We start from the raw sequence: 19,954 nt of genomic DNA on the forward strand, positions 1-19,954 counted from the left end.
TGTTTTCATTTCTAAATTTTCTTAGACGATTTTTTTGCTGAATGCCATTTTTTATTAATTAAATTAAAAACTGGAACTGCCAACATCCAAAAATTACCATGAATAAATTTGTTAAGACTGTTTGACATTTCCACTTAATAAAAAACAGACTTTAGGGTAATTACAGCGCTATAACTCGAATGTTTACATAGACGCTTAGAGAATACCAATTTTGATACGATTCTATAAGGACTTTAAAAAATTTATGTACAGAGCTCTATTAGCTATGGAATATACCAGCTTATAGACTATAGCAGATTTTTAGAGAATAGCCTAATATATTTTAACACAATTTTTTAAACAATAATAAATGACAAACGTTCGAAATTTTGACTTGTCTACTTAAATTATTTTTTACTCTAAAACCAAAGCCGATACAAAATTTTGACACAAAATTGTTTAAAAATAATGTACCGTTTAAATAATAAAAGAACTTTACCACTGGGCTATGGTAATAAAATATAGTAATAAAAAAAAGAAAGAAAATATAGTAATATAGTAATAAAAGATAAGAAATAGTCCAAAACATGTGGTTTTGATAGCAAATTCTCTGTGCCAAATTTTATAAAAATCAATTACTCCATTAAGAAGTTATTAAAGAAAAACGAAAATAATTTTGAAACTTTAAGGCTGTCTAACTTTTAAACAGTGCAACTTGATACAGAATTCAGTTGAGTTATTTTGACAGGAGAATCTCAGGTTACTTTTTGCTCTCATTTTTTTGTTACACCCTGTATAACAATTTAGGCAAGACGTACGTTCATGAAAATTTAACAGCATTCTTGATCATGTTTTTATTCAGACACTTGTTATTATTATGTACTTACATCATCACTTTTTATGGTTAATTAATAAAAAAGATAACATTTATTTCAGTGCTGAATTTTTCGTTTTTTTTTAACTTTTGAAAAATAATGTAAAGGGCATACTTTGTTTTTATGTATTTTTTTGTTATTATTGCGAATATACAGTATTCTTTTGTCATAGATAGAATAGAAAAACAAATGATTTGCTTAGTTTAAAGGATCTTTAGAACTAGAACTAAAACTAATTATTTTTTGCTTTTTTCTTAAAAACCTGAAAATGTAGAAAATAGATACAAAATTGAATTTTAGTTAATTTTTGACAATTATTTTTAGCCTGAAAAAACATGAGATCTTAAAATTGTTACAAGTGTTTTTTGAGAGACTGATATATTTTATCATCAATAAATCTTCTTGCATTAGCTAAAGATTAAGATTTTGCCACGTGTAATCGCTGATCGTCCCCATCACTTCCATACTTTTGCTTTTCTTTTTATGTCAATCAAATTGATAAAAATCATCTATCGTATAATTGAAATCACTTAGAAAGAAGTGAAATTAAGCGACGAAAAGTAAGATGGAATATTTCAGGTTGGCTTATTTTATGGATTCCACTTCCTTGATCTAACATTCCCCGAAATTGCGAATAGTTTACATGTGGATTCAGGTAGGGCTTCTCCCTGTTGCCCTTTGGCCCCAGTTCAGGCGCCTCCGTCGCAAGTTATTCCGTCGCGGAGTCGTTACAGCTCTTTTTTATGTTCCGCGATTTGAATCTTTTCAGATTTTCGATTGGACGCCGTTTCCTGGCATTCTGCGAGGCGCCGCGACTCCTGCGTCCGTATATCACCTCGCAGCTATCTTAGGTGAACTGTCTCGTTAGCGACCGCCGGGCGACATAAATCAGTTCGGATAAAAGTGAGGACCTAATGGCCGCAGGTGGGCTATAAACGTTCTCTTCAGATATTCATAATTCATACATTACGTCCTTAACGCTTCACTGAGGGTTTATACTTGCGTAATGAACCGTGCCCCATTGGGGTCACTTTCGAATCTCCACATTGACGGCTTTACACACTCTTAATGTCTTGTTCGATGGAAGAGTTACGCTAGCGTGGATCTTATTTTTCCAATGGCATTTCGGCAGGACAGTGGCGGAAAATTATTGGAGAGTTATAACAATCGAGAGGTTTTCACAATCGGGACCTGGGGTTATCTCCCCTAAATCTTCAACGTCGTATATCACACTGTATCGATTTGGGGGACCAAGGAAATGCTCGTTAGCCTAAATAAAATGAAATGACAGAGTTGTTATATGCGATTCGACGAGCTGAGGGTACTTTTTCCAAAGGAATCAGTAAATAAAATAATCGATTATTTGCATACTTAATACCATAATTAAGTGTGAGTGTGATTTAAACCAAAAGAATTGTTTCTTGTTTCTTGGAAAACTTTTGGTAAAAGACCTACAAAGGTTCTTAGGGTCTTCTGTTATTATTAAATAGTTTTGGCTTGAAAGACCCTCATTAAAGGTTAAAGGACCTACATTAAAAAGGCATAAAAAACATTACGTTTTGTTGGGGTTTAATATTTGTGAATGCTTAATCTGTGGGACAATTAGAAATTTTTTAGAACATTTTTTAGAATCTAAATTTTTGACTAAAAATTTAAAAAGAAATCAATTATTACTTTTAAAAGGCAGTTTAATGTAATTTGAAAAAATACACCAAAATATGTATTTTAGAAGCAGAAATTTACCACTTAGGACGCGTCAAAGATTTTTGATTTTAATAAAAAACAAAGTATTAATATTAATGTATTTTTTTTAATTTTAATTGAATACTTTTTTATCATTACTATGCAAAATTATATGTACCAGGTGAACAAAAAGTATGGAACCAAACGTTTTCTTGGCTTAAGCTATTAATTTTTTGAAAAAAAGTATTATAAAAAGGTGACGTTTTAACAAAAATAAAATTTAGAATTTTTTTTTGTTTTTGAGTTCCACAATTTTTTTTTTTAATGGCAACTCACTGTCAAATCTTTATTAGAAAGGCTACGATCTAATAAGGATTACCAATATCGACATTTTATTCACTTTTTAACGATTTTTTTATGTGCTCATTTTGAAAAAAAAAACAAACCGTGTAACTCAAAAAAACAAAATTTTATTTCTTATTTTTATTGCGCTTGGTTCCATACTTTTTGTTCACCTTGTATGTACCTAAATTTAATTTTGTAGTGTTAGAAAAATTGAAAACCTGTGGATACATCGTTTAACGCATATGTTGTTGCTAATAAATCTAAAAAGAGCTGGTAATAAAATTAAATAAATAAAATATTCAATTTTTTATAGCTATTTCATGTTCAATTTCATAAAGCTTTGCTATTTTATTTAAAAGGATTGTTTATTTTACTGTACCAAATTATAAATTTTAGTCACTTTGGAATTTTTAATAAAAATAAGTTTTTTCTTTTATATATTTAACTTTTGTATAAAATTAGTCTTTCATCAGTGTTATTCTCGAACATAGTATCAACATACAGTGAGCGGCAAAATTATGGAATAATCTTCTTTGTTAAAACTGAAAATATTTTATACTGAACAGGTCAATTTTCTTTTAAAAAAATACAAGTGTCCCAACTTGATTTAAAATTGCATGTTTGTTTTTTGTTGATATTATTTTACTTTTTGGATGATTTTTTTCGAAAACTATGTAATATTTAATATTTAAATGTTATAATTACGGCAATCGAATTGACTAAAAAAAATATGAGTTTCTGTTTTAAGAAATATCGATGACGTCATTATTCAAAAATCAAAAAAAAAATTAAATCAAGTTGAAATTGTGTATTTTTTTAAAAAGAAAAAAACCTGTGTGAGCATTTTTGCCAAAACAAAATATTTTCAGTCTTAATAAGATTATTCCATAATTTTTCCGCTTAATAATAAAAAAGTTTTTAGTAGTGATGCTCTGTTTTACGACACTTTTTTCCATTTGCTATTGAAGTAAGAGGGATTTTTTCTTCCTTTTTGGGATATTATTTTAGTTACATTGCATCCAACTCATCGGGGCCAATATGTATTAATTTTCTAGCGGACACAATATTTAGTTTTATTTATTTACGTGTAAAAAATGCAAAGGAGGAGTTATGATTTATTTACCATTGAAAAACCTACGTATTTTCATGGTTCATATTAATGTTGTTGGATGATTAAGAATTAATAAAAGCGTACAAGCCGGAGCCGTAGAAGATTGTACAGTTTGTCTTATACCATATTATTAACACGTCTGCTAGTAAATAGATTTATGAGAAGTGCATAAGTAAATAGTCCTGTTAAAAATGTATGTGATATCTCTGTTTCTTTGCCCTACGTGTCCTCATTAGGAAGGATTATTGATTTGTATGTTTCTTTCAGAATTCAATTCGACACAATTTATCACTCCACAACCGCTTCATGCGTGTACAAAACGAAGGCACCGGAAAATCATCTTGGTGGATGATTAATCCGGACGCGAAACCAGGAAAATCAGTGCGAAGAAGGGCGGCATCAATGGAGACTAGTAAATTCGAAAAGCGAAGAGGGAGAGTGAAGAAGAAGGTCGATCTTATGAGAAATGGCGCCCTTCCTGACACTACTCCTAGTCCTAGTTCGTCTGTATCAGAAAGTCTGGATTTGTTCCCGGAATCACCGATCCATAGGTGAGTTTTTCCCACTTGCCCATTGATCATTTCTATTTCCATACATTACACAAGGCGACAAAAAAAAAGTCATGTCATGACAACTTGACAACAAATTATATATCATTTTGTTCGTCTCAGTGAGACAAATCAAATGCACTAAAAAAAAATTTAAAAGTCCACACACTTTAAACAAACTAATTTTTTCCTAATTTAAATGAATTTAAAATACTTTAACTTTAAAAAATCATTACTCAATAACTATTATGCCGATTTCCTTCAAATAAAGATCTTTAGAATGATATAAAACTTGAAATTGAATATTGGCAAACTTTTTTTCGAACAGTGTTCGAAGAAGTTCGTAGTAAATCGAAATAATCTAAGAAAAACCCTACGAGTATTTTTTTTTTCATCAATACCATCGTGTAGAGCATCTCTTTATTAGTTGTAATCCAAAGTTTCAAAAAAATATACCGAGTAGTTTTCAAGATATGATTTTTTGAATTTAAGGTTTGCTATTCAGGTATTGCGCCATATAGGAGAAACGCATGTTAATCTTACTTAAAATTGCATTTTTATAAAAGTATTTGTTTTAAGACTCTTCTTTTGCTTAAAAATGGTCAATTGCACCTTCTTTGTTCTAATTAGAATAAACAAAAACTGTTTGTTTACTTAAAACAAATAAAGAGTACCTGCGTACTAATTAAAGCAAATAAAGAGTTTTTTTTGTTGTAAAAATGACCACTGATCATTAAGCAAAGAGGATTTAGAAGTTTAAGGCACGATTCTTAAATATAAGGGCAAATCTTTTTCAAATCAAATCACTTTCCATTCAGATTTCGACTTGTTCATTTTGTTCTAGATTTCTGAACTTTTTTTGAAAATGTTCTGAGTAAATGCTTTCTCATCACTTTCGAGTGATGTTAAATGCAATAAGTCACCTGATTTATTTTGTTGGTACATTCTACGATTAGCTTCAGTTAGCTTGTAGGTAGTAGTTGTTGTGATAACAGTTGCACACGAAGCAACTGACTTATTGCATTCAACATCAGTAGAAAGTGATGGAAAAGCATTTGCTGAGAACATTTTCAAAAAAAAGTTTCGAAAGCTAGAACAAAGTGAACATGTTGGAATCTGAATGGAAAGTGATTTAATTTGAAAAAAAAATTGTTCTTATATTTAAAGCTACTGCTTTAAACTGCTAGATCCTTTTTGCTCAATGATCAGTGATCATTTTTAGAACAAAAAAACTCTTTATTTGCGTTAATTAGTACGCTGGTACTCTTTGTTTGTTTTAAGTAAAGAAACAGTTTTTGTTTATTCTAATTAGAACAAAGAAGGTGCAATTGACCATTTTTAAACAAAAGAAGAACCTTAAGACAAATACTTTTATAAAAATGCAATTTTAAGTAAGATTAACATGCATTTCTCCTATATGGCGCGCGCTATACCTTAACTTCAAAAGATCATATTTTAAAAACTACTCGGTATATTATTTTAAAAATTTGGATTCTTACTAATAAAAAGATGCTCTACACGATGGTGACAAAAAAAAATTACTCGTAGAGTTTTTCTTAGATTTCTTCGATTTACTTCGAACTTCTTCGAACACTGTTCGAAGAAAAGTTTGTCAATATTCAATTTCAAATTGCATATCATTCTAAAGGGCAAGTCCATCCCTTTAGAATAGCCTTTATTTGAAGGAAATCGGCCTAATGGTTATTGAGTAATGATTTTTTAATATTTAGTACAAAGTGTGTGGACTTTTTGAAATTTTTTTTAGTGCATTTGATTTGTCTTACTGAGACGAACAAAATGATATAAAATCTGTCAAGTTGTCACGCCATGACTTTTTTTGTCGCCTTGTCTTATTATTTATCTGTTGTCTGGCATTGCATCATCGCACAATCATAGCATGCTCATTCTTGTCCCAACGAAGTCCGAATAACGAACCTTTCCTTCTTAGTAGCGGCACGGGTTTCCAACTAAGTCCAGACTTCAGACCTCGAGCTTCCTCAAATACGTCCTCTTGTGGTCGATTATCGCCGATACCAGCAGTTGTAGGTGTTGAACCTGATTGGAGTTCTCCCAGTCAATTCAATTCGGCAAATTATAGTCCAGAAATGCCCGGTAATTATTCACCCGATCAGCTTGCAGGAAACCTCGAACAGGGCATGAAACTCCAACCAGACGCCTATATGGGGTGAGCACATGTTGTGCCGTTCTGCTTCTGCTCTTGCACAAATCGCTTAATTGCTGTGTCCCTCCTCAGTAAGGTCCTTCTTAGTAACGTTTGCTGCCTTGCAGGTATATTAATGGACAGACGCCACAACAACCGCCGCCTCCATATACGGCACCTTATGAATTCCCAGGACGTAGAGAAATAAATTCCTTACATGCCACATCGCCATATGGACTTTCGCAGTGTCCCATTCATCGTATGCATTCGTGTTCCTGCATACAAGTTCCCTGTAAAGTCGAGGTGAGGAAAAACGTCTAATCTATACAAAAACTTTACTAACATGGATTTACTTAAAAATAAAACAGCCGCTTAGTTTACAAACAAAAAGTCATTTTGACCGCTTGCCAGACACATTTACTACATTCGTCGTAGTAGGAGCATTTGTACCTACACAAGATCCAGAGTTATTTTTATTTCTTCAATTGTAGGATGGCAATAGATTGAATGTCACTCCACGACGTAAAAAGGAAATTGATCCAAAAACAACGCATTAAATCCTAATACCAAAAATAGACCAAAGTGGTAGTTAAAAAATGCAAATTTTTAACGTGGGAGAATTAAAAAATATACTCTCACAATTTTGGAAAATATTTTATTTTTTTTTTAACACAATTTTTTTTTAATTGCCTTTGTATTTTTTTATTAATTAACGTATGAATAAAGTGCTGCTACCCAATTGAAGCTTTTTTTAATTGGTTGAAGATTTTCATTTTTTTAAATGGCTAATTAAGCATCTATTAATAATTGTTGTGGTTTAATATTTAAGGAGTAGACTTTGAAAATGCAGTTTGTCCATGCTTTTATGAATTGAGATAAAGGTTTTTAAAGTTTTTTTGTAAAATGCTTAAGTACTCCATCCGTAAAATTAGTGTCTAATTGTGTCCAATTTGTACAAATTTTTTCATAAATTTTTGTCATTGATATACTCGTAAAACATTAAAATTATTTCTTAAAAAAGGACATTTTTTGTTCTCTCATGCAAAAATGAAAATTTGGACAAACAGCTTTTTGAGACTCTGCTCCTTACTTGTGAGAGAAACTGAAAATTTTAAAAGAAATCAATTATTTTTCGATGCTTCTTTCATGAAACAGTTTAATGGAATTGAATATAAGCAGAAAATTAGTAGTATGTATTAGTAGTCCTAAGTAGTTAGGACACCTCAATTTTTTTTGGTTTTAAAAGTATTAATATTATTGTTTTTTTTTAATTGTTCTTGAATACTTTTTGGATTTAATTGTTTATTATCATTACTGTGTAATATTTTAGTCGCAAAAATTATATGTACCAGGTGAACAAAAGGTTTTTTGCTTAAACTATTAATTTTCTGAAAAAACTAATTGATGAATGATAAAAATGTAATAAATGTTATAAAAATGTGACGTGTTAACAAAATTTTTCGGATTTATTTTTGTTTTCTGCAAAATTTTTAATTTTTTAAATGTCAATTCACTGTAAAATCTTTATTAGAAAGGCTATGGGTTACAAATATCTACATTTTATTCAATTTTTATCGAACTTTTACGTATATATGTTGCTATTTTGAAAAAAACAAGTCGCGTAAACTCAAAACATGATCTCTTTTATAACCCTTGGTTTCATACTTTTTGTCAATTTTTTTTATTATAAAAACATGTGGAAGAATAAAAAAATATACTTTTAACAATTTTGGGGTTTTGAAAATTGGCAAATTTCTGATCTACCTTCGCGAATGAATCGCACTTCAATGAGAAAATGGACTTTTACGAATTTCCATCAAACCATTTTTAGTTTCAGTAATCTTTTTTTTGAAAAAAAAACATACTTTGGTATTTTTTTTATTAATTAACTCATAAATAAAGTGTTGCTACCCAATTGAAGCTTTTTTTTTAATTGTTTGAGAATCTCCATTTTTTTAACAATGGCTAACACAACACAACATAAATTTTTACTTGAGTCTAGCTTTTTTTATGATTTTTTTATTCATTGTGTACCAAAATGCTTCCTTCTTAAAGTTTGCTTTCGGATCTTTGGTTAGTCTACAAATTAAAAAACTAACGACGAAGCATTTCTAAAATTGCTTGCTAATGACCAAAAAAGTCTTGGCATAGTTTCGAGACAGTAGTCTTTAGTTTTTTATTCTTTTAGGGAATAATAAAGTCAAAAATTTTTAAAAACTAGTTGAAAATACGATAAAAGCTTAAGAATTACGGCCATGAGTGCAAGGAGAACGTTTTCATCGTCATCATTAAAAAAAAATATAGATTTTCTTAAATAATATTAAATGATGTTCTCCTGGTTATAAACACAAACTTTGTTTATGAAATATATATTTTTTCGTATAGGTGTCGTAACTGCATACTTTAATGTTTTGTGAAATTCGATATGGAGTTGTTTAACTTTTCTAAACTCGTTTGAGTGAAAAGTTCAATTTTTCCTACCTAGAATGGAAAAATAGTCTTTGTACGACAGGAAAGACGTTTTTTGAAATCTAGAATGGAAAAAAATCGGTTTTCTTATCTCGTTGCACAAATAGCTATTATTTGACTATAGTTTTTTCCGTTAAAGCAATTTAACACTGATTAACATCAAATTGGGAGCTTAGACACGCTACCTGGTTACATTAGTATGCTGGATATTAAACAAAAGCAATTACCATCAAAGTTGTGGATGTTTAAGCGAAAGATCCGTCTTTATTGCTTGATTATGCTTTTGTTTTTATTCCGTTTTAATGGTTTGTCTGCTACAATCAATCTGCAAGGTGTAATTAAGTAAATCTGAGGAGCAGTCAACCAAGGTGTAAAAATTCTTTGCAGAGCATGTCGCCGGCAGGAATGTCGCCTTCGTATCCGCATTCAGAGCCGTCTCCCGACCCTTTAAATAGCCAATATTTGATAAATCGGGGTACGATGCCGAGGCCACCTTCGAGCAGTCCTCCGTTGACGCCTCAGCCCAGCCAAGGGACACCCTCAACGATGATGGGTCAATTAATGGGAGCTTTAAACAATAGTACGGTCCTTGACGATTTAAACATCAACGTGGAGTCGTTTCAAGGAGGTTTCGACTGTAACGTGGAAGAACTGATCAAACACGAGTTGAGTATGGAGGGAAGTCTCGACTTCAACTTCCCGAATCAACAGCAAGGTGTTGTTCCACAAGGAGAGACGATTTCAGGGATCACCAGCTCCCAAGCTAGCGCACCTCCACCATATTCGACCACGGCAACGACGCCATCGTGGGTGCATTAACGCAGTGTTTGCTGGTGAGTGCGTGAAATTTAATTTCTTCTCTTCACTCATGATTATTAAATTTTTTTTCGTGGATGTAGCGCGCGCGCTTGAATAAACAGAATGTTAATTAAATATGATAAATGAACAATTAGTGAGATTGAGGTATTTTTTAACGAGGGAAAATTAGAATTGCCACACGACATTAATCAAAGCACCTAGAGAAGAAAAAGAACGTATTAATGAGTTGGCTATTGAATATCGGCTCATTCATGGCTGTTGAGAGCAATTTTAATTATTTTCAAAGTTTTAGAGTAGCGCCTGGACGAGACGTAGTAAACACGATGTTAATTTGCAGTTTTACACTCGGTTAACCTCGACTCAATGGATCAATCAAAACATTGTCAAACATTATAAATTAAACATGAGGAGCTTACGGCTTTACAGCTATCGATTAGAACTTTGCTCCGGTTTTACTTATGCACCCCACTTTTCGCTGATTAATACACAACATGTGATATCTCAACAGACAACCATTACAATCCGCAACATTGTATTCCACATACTCAACACTAATTGTTAGGCTGCTACTCATTATAGAAAAGAACGTAAATTTTATTTAGGACCACAAAAAGACAAATTAAAAAATGGTTTTTACTTTATTCTCCAACGAAAATTTACAGAAAACATGAAGTTAAGCAATTTTTGGTGATAACAATTTGATAATTTATGTATTTTTGACGCATTATTGATTAATTGATACTCTTGTTAAATGATATGCAATTTTGTATGTAAAACGTTTTAGGTGGAGTAAAATTTTTAGTTCTGAAAGCAATTAATAAATTTTACTATTTTTTTTGCTGCACCTCTACAGTGTGTAATTTTGTAAAAAAATCACGCATAAAAAATATATGTATTTTTGACATTAGTCTTCAGGCCAGAAAGTCAGAAAAAAATTTTTGTTTTTACCTGAAAAAAAGGTAAACTGTGGTAAGTAGTTGCTATTTTTGTTCATTACGTGAGAAATTATCAAGAAATTTTCAAAAAAGGTGCTAGTCTGATTAGTTCAGGAGCTAGTGATTTTTTTGGGAACTAATTCAGCAAACGTTGATAGGGTTGTTAAATAAAAAAATCTTATACATCTGTACAGGGGTTTTCAGATGCGTTGACTTAGAAAATATCTTAGAAAAAACAAATACATTTTACTGTTTTTCAGTAATGAAAATGGTTCTAACAAATCGTATACTTAAAAAAACTAAGGAATTAAAAAACATTGCTTTTATTTTGTTGCAAATTGCTTTTACTGTAGGTTTATGTTTTACTTTAGTTAAAGTGACGAACAAGCTTAGGTTTTTATTGTCTGGTCCTGTTTTACGTTTATGTCCTAATTCGTCCCGTTTTAAGCATAAACAAATCTAATTGTGCAGTTTTTTAAAATCTTTAGATGCAGTGAAAACAAAGTTTCTTTTAAGTTAAAAAGTTTTGTTTTTGTCATCATTTCAAATGTGGTCATTGTGAAACAACTCAACTAAAGATAGAAACACTTGAAAATCGCTTATAATGACCAAATGAAATATTAATTTGGCCTGCAAAGATAAAAAAATTGTTTGCAGAAAATGGAGGGACTATGAAAACAATTACAGAAAAAGAATTGAAATTAACACGAAACAATGAATATTATATGTTAATTATTAAAGTCCACAACTTTTTTTTTGTTTTTCGTGTCAATATTATATCTTGTGGGTATTCTTATTATGTTCAAATTTCTATACAATTACATTGATAGGACCTATTTAATTTTTTATTTTGTGTTCTGGAATAGTTATAATTATTTTTAATAATGTCCCAATTTCGAATTTTCTGAAGTTGTTTATTGGTTATCTTAACTTTATTAAATCGAAAAGGTTCATAACGGAAAAAATAAAAAAATGTTATTCTTAATTAGATTTTTGATAAAAAGTGATTCCAAAAATGTCACTAGTTTTTTTCTCCAATTGTTAAACAAACTTTTGTCTATTATTATGTAAGTAAGGTTTGTCATTTTTGCTCTTTTGTTTACAGTTGATTGTATTTCGTGGTAGAATTCGAGTTTTTATGGCACATTTTAATTTAAAAAACTCTGATTTCGATTTTCACCAAATCTCAATTTTTCACCTTTGCCGAAATATTAAATCCTTATTTGAGAAAAGCAAATCAACTAAAAATATAATAAAACCTTATATATACCACGGACATAATTCTCGATTATGGCCCTCAGGAAATTAAAACATTAAACATTAGCATAATCTTATTATACCTTTGGTACGTAAATAACTATTACTTCACAATGTTTTAAGAAACTTTGCTAAAATAATTCATTTGACTTTTTATTGTGTCAAAAATAACAAACCGGTAAGTGTTGTAACAGCCGATTTTCACTTTCCAGATTCAAAATGGGACCGGGAAGCTTAGTTTACCGGATAATATGAAATAGTACTTATTTGTGTTACAAAGGAGGAAAGTGTATATTTTCCTTTGTCTAGGACAGTAACCACCTAGGTAGGAAAAGACGCTTCCTTCCAGTGTAATACTTATAATTTTTCCTACAATTCAGCAAGGAAAATTTCAGAACTACCAATTTCTCGTGATATTTCAAAATAATTGTTGGAGTTATACAAAGTCCAGTTTATAATACTATATTTTTGCCACGTTATTAGATTTTTTTTTTGAAAGTTGTCATGTTAAATTTATTCTGTAAAAATTTGTGGGAGATTGACGTGGCGTGAGCGTAAGACTTGGTGCGATTTTTCTTTTCTAATGCTTTCGTAATTTGCGTAGATAACGAATAAAGCTCTTTGAAGTTATGATGACGAAATGTTGTAGGTGAATCACTACTGTGGATTGTCGTATGTTATGTATAAATATGTAAGGTATTGTTGAAAAATGAGAATATAAAACTCAACTTCATCCTTCATCCATAAATCAAAATTTGTCATGACTCAAGTTACGTAATATGAATGAATTTGTCATAGGAAGGCGCCCAGCGGGTGTGTAATGTCAGTGTTATTTTTCTTGCGTAATCGCGACACGCGAATCATACACGTTTTTAATTATCCCTCCTCGGCTATTATTGAAAACGTCGCTGTTTGAAAGATTTCTCCAAGTCGCTTTATTAAATATGCACCGAAATTCCACTTAAAAAACCCGACCTCTCCTCTTCAACTCCATAAGCTAAGAGCATTAATTTTCCCGACTTCCTAACTCTGTCATAAGAATTTCAAAGAAACTTTTTCGCTTCTTAGAGGTTACGACTTGTCCTAGACGAGCGGTAATCAAATTTCTATCTGGGAAAATTGAATATAAAATTTAAAGAGCTGACAATTTCGGGCCTCTAGATAAGTTGACAAGTACCCGGGGAAGGCGCATAATTGAGCAGTAAAATGTGTGGCGGCGTTAAAGTTACACGCGTGCGACGGAAATTATTAAAATTTGACAGTCGTCGGCCTGCCTCGCGCTTAATTCTCACGACGAGACTGAATTATTCCCAAAAGCCCCACAAACTCATCGACCACCTTCCATTACGGTTCTTGGATTTTTACATCTCAATCTCCAACAATCGTAGTTTTTTAGAAAATTTTTTGGGAAAAAAACTCTAAAAGGTATTAGTAGAGTAGAAGTAGTACAACTTTATTGCAAAAATACCTCAGTAGGTACTATTATTTGATTTAGGTTTTTTCTTACTCGAAATAGTGGTCAGTTGGTGATTTTTTATCTTATTGGTGTAAAAATTAATATACCACAAAACTTGTTTTTTTTTTCTCACTCAAATTTTTTTTATTGAGTCTTAAACAGCACTTTGTGACTCACTATCTAGCTATTTCAAGTCGGATAGTGTGCAGAAATCTGCATTTTACATACGATGCGTCAATAGAGTGTCTCGCTGCTGCTCGCGGCGGCAAACCGCCACACGCAATTTGTTAAAAACATCAATGATCCTTGAAAAAATGCAATAATTACACTTTACACATTTCACGTTACTACTTTTAAATAATTGACGATCATTCGTTATCGAATATTCATCGTTTTCGTTGCTTTTTATTTCATGACAAAACATGACAATGTTAAATTAAGAAATCAGCAACTCAATTATAACATTTCAAATTTTTCATTTAAAAAAAATATATGAATTTATTTGTAAGAGAAAACGTTGTTTTATATACGTAAAGAAGAGTTGGCATTTTCTTTTCTTCTTTTAGAGTTAAATTACCAAGTCAAAATTTTTGTGAAAAAATTGGTAGCAGCTTGTCTCCATAGCCACAAATTTTGTTTGCTCTTTGTTTTTGTCTTTAGAAATGTTGTTAAAAAATTATGGTTGTTTTCAAATTATTTGCTCTTTGAAAGCGCTATAATCGAATATCTGAGGACAGACATCATTAACTAAGGTATAAAGACAGAATTCAGTGCTAATAATTTTGATAGAAACACATCGCAAGTAAGTACAATGTTGTGGGCAAAAATGAGGTTTTTGCTACAAAAACTTTGAAGAAAATGGATGCATAGACAGAAAAAACTTACTTAGCAAAAGATACAAGTGGGTATTATGATGATTGATGCATTTTATAAATTCTTCTTCAACTTTAGTTTCAAAATTGTTACTTTTTTAACTCGTTCCTCAAAAACGATGCACAAGACACTAATTTAATTGCGTTCTTTCCGAAGTTCTTTCTCATTCATGTTTATTTTATATTCTTGTCAATTTCTTGATAAAAATTGAGAATGTTTAGCAAACCTGCATTACAAATTGCGTCTACATTTTAACGGGCGCTTTTTCTAACTTCCTGTTTGCGAACTATCCGTTTCCAAATTTCTAAAACCTGTTAGCAGTACCGAATTTGTTCTTTTTTTCGGTGTTTCGTCTTTATTTTTTCTTAGACGATTTTTTTCAAATTAATTCAAAAAACCATGAAATTACGATGAATGAATTTACAAGTGGTGCCAATGTTAAGACAGTTTGGCATTTCCATTAAAAAAACAGACTTTACTATTATTTAACTCTTTAATTTGACGTTAGCTCTAACTGTGTTGTTAGGCTACTCCTTGCCTTTTCTTAGTTTTTTCTTGCAAATTGGTAATTTACATTCTCGAGAAATTTTCTAATAGGAATGTTAGTCTTCTAATGAATATATCACGAAGAGTTGTGTTTGCAGATTGTAGATATTTAGTGAGATAAGATATTTTATGAGAATTGTGAGTAATTGCCTGATCAGCGATGTGTCATAAATCCGATGTGAAAGGCCCCTTTCTCGCACCATCGTGACCTCTCATGTCTGTGTGAAATTCTTGGTTCGAAAATCGTATGATTACCCCCCGAAATATTGTAATCGCGATGACAAGCCTCGCCGGGGACCGATGATGAATGCGCCGTCTCCAAGTCACCGCCGACGATTTGTTTAATGCATATCTAACCGAGATTAATGCGACTGGGGTGCCCCAAACTCTGGGATGCAACCGCGATTGTTCTCCAGTTAGAAAAATCGCGTGGTGTGAAGAGCCGCCGCTATAACTCTTCGCCTCTTGCATATCGGCGGCTACCACTCGGATGTGACCTCAAAATGCCGCATTTACCTGCCAAAACCGATACTTCACTTCCTCCATATAAAGATAATAAAATTTGATAAATGTGCGTGATAAGGGGGGTCGAGATACTAGGAATCGCTGATGGGTGTTTGGACATTGGTACAAGTAGAGGAAGTTCGTGTAATTGCGGTACGTTGGATGAATTCTGACGATTTGGGGGCCCAAACAGGAACAATAGAAAAAACGCTACTTGCATTTGAATATTGATTTTTTTAAATTTCTATGGAGGAGTTGTGGTAAAGCAAGGACAAGGAACTATATTTTGTGAATAGCCTTTTTCCCAAGGAAATTCCAATTTGTCATAGTCTACAATGTTACCTACTATTATAATTAATTAAATAGTTGTAAATGTTTTCGTCAAATTTTGATTAACTTTTGCTTTTAACACCTCATTGTGTCTGTAGATATTTCTACGAATTTGAATAAGACATTTAATCAATTCAATTAAGAAATTTTTCAAACTTTATTGTTTAAGATGTTGTTTTATTAATTTAGTTCTAAATTATTCAAGATTTAAAACTAAATATTAAAAACACTTCCAAAAATTTATATTTTTTAATGCATCATGCATTTGTAGTCTTGATTTTTGAACAGTTTTTTGCTTAAATAAATTATGTAGATAAAAAAAAATGTTTTCTAGGTACCTAAAATAGCAGATAAGTCTGCAAAAACTCTCTAAGTACGTGTCACAAACAAAAGTTTGTTTTAAAACTCCTAAAACACATTCAAACCTCTTATTATGTATGATTATTGAATAATTTCTCGAAAGTAGAGTTTAAAAATAAAAAGAGTATATAACTACCGTAAAACTTTGGCATAGTTTGAGAGGTTTTGTTAATGTAACTTTTTTATTTGTTGCAATATTTTCTTGAAAAAATTAGCATCAGAACAATTGATCCTCCTGCTTTAACAAACAAACTTAAAATTTTGCCTCAAGGTCATAGTTTTTCCAAAAAAGAAAATAGAAAATTTGGTGTCAATGAAAGCTCGACTTCGGGTCTATTTTGGTACTTCTTTAATTACGTTGAAAATCAAAGTTATGCTAGCCTGGGGGGTACTTTGACACCTTAGAACTAAAGATATGTAATATATGGTGTAAATAAACTTTAAACTCATCAAGCACATAAACATAAAATATATATTTTCTTTAAAAAAAGTAAATAAGTAATTTTTTGGTATGTTATGGCTTTTATATGACATAAAAATAAAATAAACATAATTTCGGTAGGTACCTATACTGAAAATGAAACAAAATTAGTAACTTCATAATGTGTCAAAGTAACAAAGTTATGGTATTTTACATACTATTTTATTGAGTCGGAAAAAATCGTTTTAGGGACTATTTTTGGGCGGGTATACAAAAAATTGTATATTATATCAAAAGTAGAGAAGGGGTTTTTTTATATCCGTTATTACCCGAGAAGCGTAGCACCGAGGGAAATAATATATGCGAGGCTATAATAAAATCTTCTCTACCGTGTTTTATAATATTTTTTTCATTACTAACACATTTACATATAGAAGGGGAAAACAAATTTACAACCTCTCGACAAACTAAATAATGGTATCTTTTACAACTAGTGGTGAAAAACCATTTTTATTGTTGCTTGGTATTGTTGGAAATTTTCCACACAACTATTTTGCTTCAATGGCAGAATTTTTTAATTTAATTTTAATGAGCATTGTTAGTTTTATTTAAATTACACCTACTCATCATTTACATACACTAATTATTTAATTTTTGATAGCGAATTAAAAATGTTCTAGATTTTTTCGTAATTGCATGATCTTATAATACTTTAATGTTTATTCGGATAATAAATTTAGAACATGTGATATGTTTGCAACAATTATGAGTTGATTTGAGGTGGTGTGATGAATTTATCATAAGAAGTATTAGATAAGTGGTAGATGTTTCCAATTGGTGATAACGATTTTTAGATAATAATTAGTAGTTATATTAAAAAATTATCTTGTGTGATAACAAGGATTAAAGACATAAGTCATTGACCCAATCTGTGGGGAATTTTATTTCTGATCAAATGAATCGGCAGAAAAATAGTAAACCACTTGTTTTTACATAAACACTTGATGAATTAGATAAAATTTCCCGTCACATTAACAAGTGCACCAGTAAATCTCTAAAATTAATTTTACTTTCATCGGTAGTGAAATATTCCCTCGCTTGCAAATTGAAGCAGTCTTGACGATATTCCCCCCTGAAACGTACAATTTGGTATGCACAATAAATCTCATAATGTCATTAGCATTTATAATATCTGGTCTCTTAACTTAGTTTGCAACACGGTTAATAAAAAGAGCACTCGGTCCCGTCACGAATTTCCTTCAACCGCTTTTGATCATTTTTATGAAATGTAAAAGCTCCACTTTAAAAATCCCACAAACCAACATATTTGTTGTTTATAGTTTCCGAGGACGTGTAACAAGTTGTTGGCCAGGACAAGCATCTACAGATGGTTCTTGAGCAATACAAACAATACGGACACAACAAAATCATGCCTGGAAATCGGAGCGAGCAGAGAATTGAACTGAAACAGAACTAACTTGTTGCGCGATCCTGCCTTTGACCATGTAAACAAGCTTTTTGTGCGTCCTAATCGTTGGAATTAATTTGAAAATCGTGCAAATTTAACGTGGCGTTTGGGGAAATTTGCTTCGTCTACCTACAATAAATTACGACTTTTAAAAATCAAATCGTGTGTTCCAGTTTTGATTTTTGCGTTGTATGAATTTCTTGAAAAGATTACGTTGTTGGTTGTGGAAGTGTTAGATCGTCACTAACAAGCAGCTTTTTCAACTTTTCCAATCAAAGGAAGACCTTCGGTACAAAGCAAGCGCAACAGTATAATGCAATCAATTACAATTGGCGGAGCTGCCGATAAATTCCCGGAAGATGTCGTTAGAATCTGAAACCGTTCGTCATTTATTGTTGCCGTTCCAATTGGCTGATTGTTCCCATTACGACGAATTACGGACTAACCAAATTTGCCGCCTTATATCATCACTAATTAATTTTATTTTTTCTCTATGTCGGCGAGAAATTGATCACAAAGTAGTATGCAAAGTTTAATTACATGGAATAGACGATATTGATGCCGGGCACCCCCTCGGGGCATAAAAAATGTAGGCCTTGGTGCCATAAATAAAAGAATGCACATAAAAACTTTAATGTAGCATTCAATGAAGTAATAAAATTCTCGCCACAAAAGACAGTATTTTATATCAGATGCAAGAAATAAAATCGATTATTCGGAGGCCATAACACTAGTCGCGATGTTCGATACACCCCAACATTTACATGTCTAGACCACAAAGACGATGATGAAGTTGTAAGCATAGGCTTTTGCTCATCGTTGAGCCGTGATCAATAACCCGAAAAATATAATTGTGTGCTTGGGAGACTCGTAATAAATAGTGAGCTTCGCAAAGGGAAAGATTCAATTTTAAAATTAAACTCACTTTTCGAGTATAAACTTGAGTAAAGTTTACGAGGACACATAAAAATACAAAATCGCTCACTCATAACATTAAAATGTTAACAGAGGGCGGTGAATATATTTATAATATAATTTACATAATGTACGTTATTGAACTGTTCGGAAATATTTGAAAAGTTTATAAAGCGCGAAGGCCGTCTCCAAGCACTTACAGAGATTAATGTAAAGGCATAAAACCCCAGAAAGACAGATAAATTGATATATAGAGATGTGCACATAGATTGAGATATATAGCACACGTGACGAGCCGTTCTGTGATCGGTCATCATTCATAATCCTTGGCATGTCCGAGCAGAAACTCGAGAAACGACCATTCAATAATCAATTGGTCACGTCTAAAACGCTTCTCTAAACTTATCATTTTTTCTTATCATTTGCGACAGTCACTCTTCAAACTACTAAAAAAATTTAGACCCACCCGGAAATAAAAAGCATTCAAATGGCAAATAGTTCGTCAAGGCGAAGTGAAATAACGACACGTGTTTGGCGAGATTAAGTCATCGAGATGAATTTTAATTACGATAAGCTGGTTTTGCATAATTTTCCACGGTCAAGTTTACTTTGTTCATTTTTCTTGACATAAGGATAATTAATAATTAACAGGACTTATCTTAAATACACTTGAGATTGGCCGGAATGAGAAGAATTTTATTATTTATATCATGTGATGTTTTGATACAACAAGAGGGTCACTTTTTTGGATTTTTTGTTGCAGTATTACCTAAGAATTTATATTCAGAACTTTATTATGAATATTTAACTAACATTGAAAGATTGTTTGTGACGAAAGCAAATGGATTATTTTATGAAGGATTTAACCCAATAAAATTTTGTTTCTCTTTTATACTAGC

General features: G+C 31.6%; 1 protein-coding gene across 2 annotated transcripts in view; it reads left to right on the forward strand.

Moving 5' to 3' along the window:
• Positions 1 to 19,954, forward strand: part of LOC123007233 (forkhead box protein O) — a 104,519-nt gene that overhangs the window by 77,884 nt on the left and 6,681 nt on the right. The window contains exons 2-5 of one of the 2 annotated variants that reach the window (XM_044402411.1): positions 4,261 to 4,544; positions 6,490 to 6,726; positions 6,831 to 7,005; positions 9,559 to 10,004. In XM_044402411.1, the coding sequence (XP_044258346.1) occupies positions 4,261 to 4,544; positions 6,490 to 6,726; positions 6,831 to 7,005; positions 9,559 to 9,990 (1,128 nt within the window). In that variant the 3' untranslated portion in view covers positions 9,991 to 10,004. The remainder of the gene's footprint in view (positions 1 to 4,260; positions 4,545 to 6,489; positions 6,727 to 6,830; positions 7,006 to 9,558; positions 10,005 to 19,954) is intronic. The other variant, XM_044402412.1, reaches the window with a different exon arrangement.

Source organism: Tribolium madens, unplaced genomic scaffold (genome assembly GCF_015345945.1).
Source record: "Tribolium madens isolate multiple individuals breed KSU strain unplaced genomic scaffold, Tmad_KSU_1.1 Scaffold_3;HRSCAF=73;Tcas5.2_LG2, whole genome shotgun sequence".
In the NCBI taxonomy this organism is placed as follows: domain Eukaryota; kingdom Metazoa; phylum Arthropoda; class Insecta; order Coleoptera; family Tenebrionidae; genus Tribolium; species Tribolium madens.